Genomic DNA, 3,182 nt, shown 5'->3' on the forward strand with positions numbered 1-3,182 from the left:
CCTGGGACTTCCCATGTCAAATGCAGGTAAGGAAACTTAGCAGGACTTCAGCAGGAACCAGTCAGGTCCCAGTCAGCCAAGTTAATACATGTGAACAAATGTCCGTTCCTCCACCTCCAGCCACATCCTCACCTGAGGAAGCCAGGCAATACTTTCTAAAGGAATATAGCGATGTGCTAATGACAAAGGAGCAGTTTCATCAAGGGGCACAACTTAAGCCAATGACTGGACCACCTATGCGTATTCACCTAAAAGAGGATGTGAAACTCTTTGCTATCTACGCTCCACGTCTTATACACTAGCCTTTCAAAAGGACGTCAAGACTGAGTTGGAGGCAATGGTAGCACAAGGTATCATTGAACCTGCTGGGGATCAGCCATCCCCATGGTGTCACCCCCTTAGTGGTTGTGGCCAAACCTACTGGTGGTGTTCGTGTCACCACAGATTCAAGCAAGATAAATTCACAGGTTTTAAGGCCTACACATCCTTCACCATCACCATTTAGTGCAATCAGGAGTATTGATCCTAATTCAAGGTATTTCTCCACCATGGATGCATTGTGTGGGTAGTGGCAGATCCCATTAGCAGAGAAAGACCAAGCCCTTACAACATTCATCAGGCCCTATGGTCAGTATCGCTATCGTCGTTCACCCATGGGATTCAGCGCTTCAGGAGATGCCTATTGCAGGAGAGGAGATATAGCTCTTCAGGGCATCCAACATTGTGTCAAGGTTGTGGATAATATCCTTGTACATGATAAGAATTAATATTCTCACTTATGCAGGCTCAACAAAATTTTGTCTCGCTGTAGGACTCACGGTATTACTTTAAATGCAGAAAAGTTTGTTATTGCTAGTCCCACTGTATCTTTTTGTGGGTATACATTATCTGAAAATGGATTTGCAGCCGACGAGGAGAAAGTTCGAGCTATATCAGAGTTCCCAAAGCCAGCAAATCTGACAGATTTAAGGTCATTCATGGGATTTACTAACCAATTAACAGATTTTTCACCCGATCTTCCAGCTGCTGCAGATCCGCTTCGGCTGCTAATGAGCCCTATGAGATCCTTCACATGGACAGCTGATCATGATGCCGCCTTTGCCAGTGATAAAAAGGCTCTCTCTCAGCCACCTGTGCTAGCTCATTTTGACCCACGTGGCCCACCATACTACAAACGGATGCTTCTCGTTTATATGGTTTAGGATATGCACTTCTACAAGACCATGGAGAAGGCCGTTTCCACATGGTCCAGTGTGGTTCGAGATTTTTGGCTGATGCATAAACTAGGTGGGCCACCATTGAGTTAGAACATTTAGCTTCAGTTTGGGCTATGAATAAATGTCGCCATTACTTAATTGGATTGCCCCATTTCACATTGGTGACTGACCATAGACCCCTGATACCCATCTTGAATACATATACATTGGATGCAATAGAAAACGCACGTATTCAGCGTCTGAAAGAGAAAGTTTCACCCTATATCTTCACTGCAGTAGGGTGAAAAGGCATGGAACATTGCATCCCTGATGCCCTTCCACCCTCCCCTGTGAGCCACCCAACATCTGAAGATGATATGTTAAATAGTGAAACCCATCTTTCCCTCAGGAGTGTAGTAGCCAAGACTGTGGATGCAATTTCACATGTGAAGAAATCAGATACACAAGATCTTATCTTGGAAGAGATTCGCACCGCAGCACGTGAGGACCCCTCGTACACAAGACTCCTCCAGAACGTTGCCAACGGATTCCCCAGTCACCGCTACAATCTCCACAATGACCTACTACCCTATTGGAAAATAAGGGAAGATTTACATACCGATGACAACCTTGTCCTGTATGGTAGCCGAATAGTAATTCCCTTAGCTATGCGATGCAGTATTTTAAGATGCCTTCATGACAGCCATTGTGGAGTGGAGGCGACTAAGCGTCGGGCTAAACAGACTGTATATTGGCCATGCATTAATTCAGATATAGCAAATACTGTCCATGCCTGCGAGCCATGTCAAATACTGCAGCCAAGCCAACAGCAGGAACACTATTATGCAACGAGAACCCCTCTCGCCCCTTCGAATCAGTATCGGCTGATTTCTTCAGTGTTGCTGGGAAATCTTTCCTGGTCTATGTAGACAAACTATCTGGATGGCCTTTAGTTGTAAAATTTGGTACCAATACTACAGCGGAAGTAACAACACGACACTTCAGCCACATCTTCCGAGACTTAGGTGTTCCAGTAAGGGTGAGGACAGATGGTGGACCTTAGTTCACCAGCTCAGAATTCAAGAATTTCCTAACCCGATGGGGTGTTCAATATGTGATATCCACACCTCACTATCCCCAAAGTAATGGCCATACCGAGGCAGCAGGGAAGAAGGTCAAACATTATATCCTAAAAGTAGCACCTTCTGGGAACATCGACACCAAGGATTTTGACAAAGGATTGTTGGAAATACGGAATACTCCTAACTATGCTGGCCTTTCTCCAGCACAGATATTATATGGCCAAGCCCTTCGATCATGCATCCCAGCCCATGCATCATCATTCAAGCAGGAGTGGCAAGATAAAGCAAATGAATATGACCTTCGTGTAGCATCACGTACAGGAGACGCCAAAATAAGGTATGACAGCCATGCACACCCTTTGGAACCACTCAAGCTCAATTATAATGTCTGTATCCAAGACCCAATCTCTAAGCAATGGGATAAGACTGGCATTATTATGGGCATTGGTAGGTCACGAGACTACCATGTGAAGTTACCCTCAGGAAGAATATTATGGCGTAACCGCCGTTTCTTATGCCCTGTACCTGATTCTCCTTCATATTTCCCTGACGAGACACAGCAATCTCCAAAGAAGAGGGATTTTGTCCCTGATATTGGTCAACAACAGCAAAGTGGCACCCCAGCTGAGTATCGGCGTTCACCTAGACGCCATACCTGTTCATATAGCTCATTGAACGCAAAGGGGAGGGGGAGGTGATGGATATTCATTATAATTATTTACATGTATATATGATTATCCTTGGTATATGTACCTTTATTGCTAATACACAATTAGCATAAATGTTGTGTTAGGAATACATGTATGTACGCAAGTATTCTTGTTTATTGGAGCATAGGGAATACTATGTAGCATTTATATCATCTCATGTAGCATGCATATCATATTTTATTTATCTGGTATTA

At 44.2% G+C, this 3,182-nt stretch overlaps 1 protein-coding gene across 1 annotated transcript; it reads left to right on the top strand.

The window, feature by feature from the left end:
• Positions 1–337: 337 nt before the first annotated feature.
• LOC137615910 (uncharacterized) lies at positions 338–1,202 on the top strand. Its single transcript, XM_068345597.1, has 2 exons — positions 338–450; positions 785–1,202. Exons 1-2 carry the CDS (start codon positions 338–340, stop codon positions 1,200–1,202), a joined length of 531 nt encoding a protein of 176 aa, XP_068201698.1.
• Positions 1,203–3,182: the final 1,980 nt, after the last annotated feature.

Source organism: Palaemon carinicauda, chromosome 22 (assembly GCF_036898095.1).
Source record: "Palaemon carinicauda isolate YSFRI2023 chromosome 22, ASM3689809v2, whole genome shotgun sequence".
Taxonomy (NCBI): domain Eukaryota; kingdom Metazoa; phylum Arthropoda; class Malacostraca; order Decapoda; family Palaemonidae; genus Palaemon; species Palaemon carinicauda.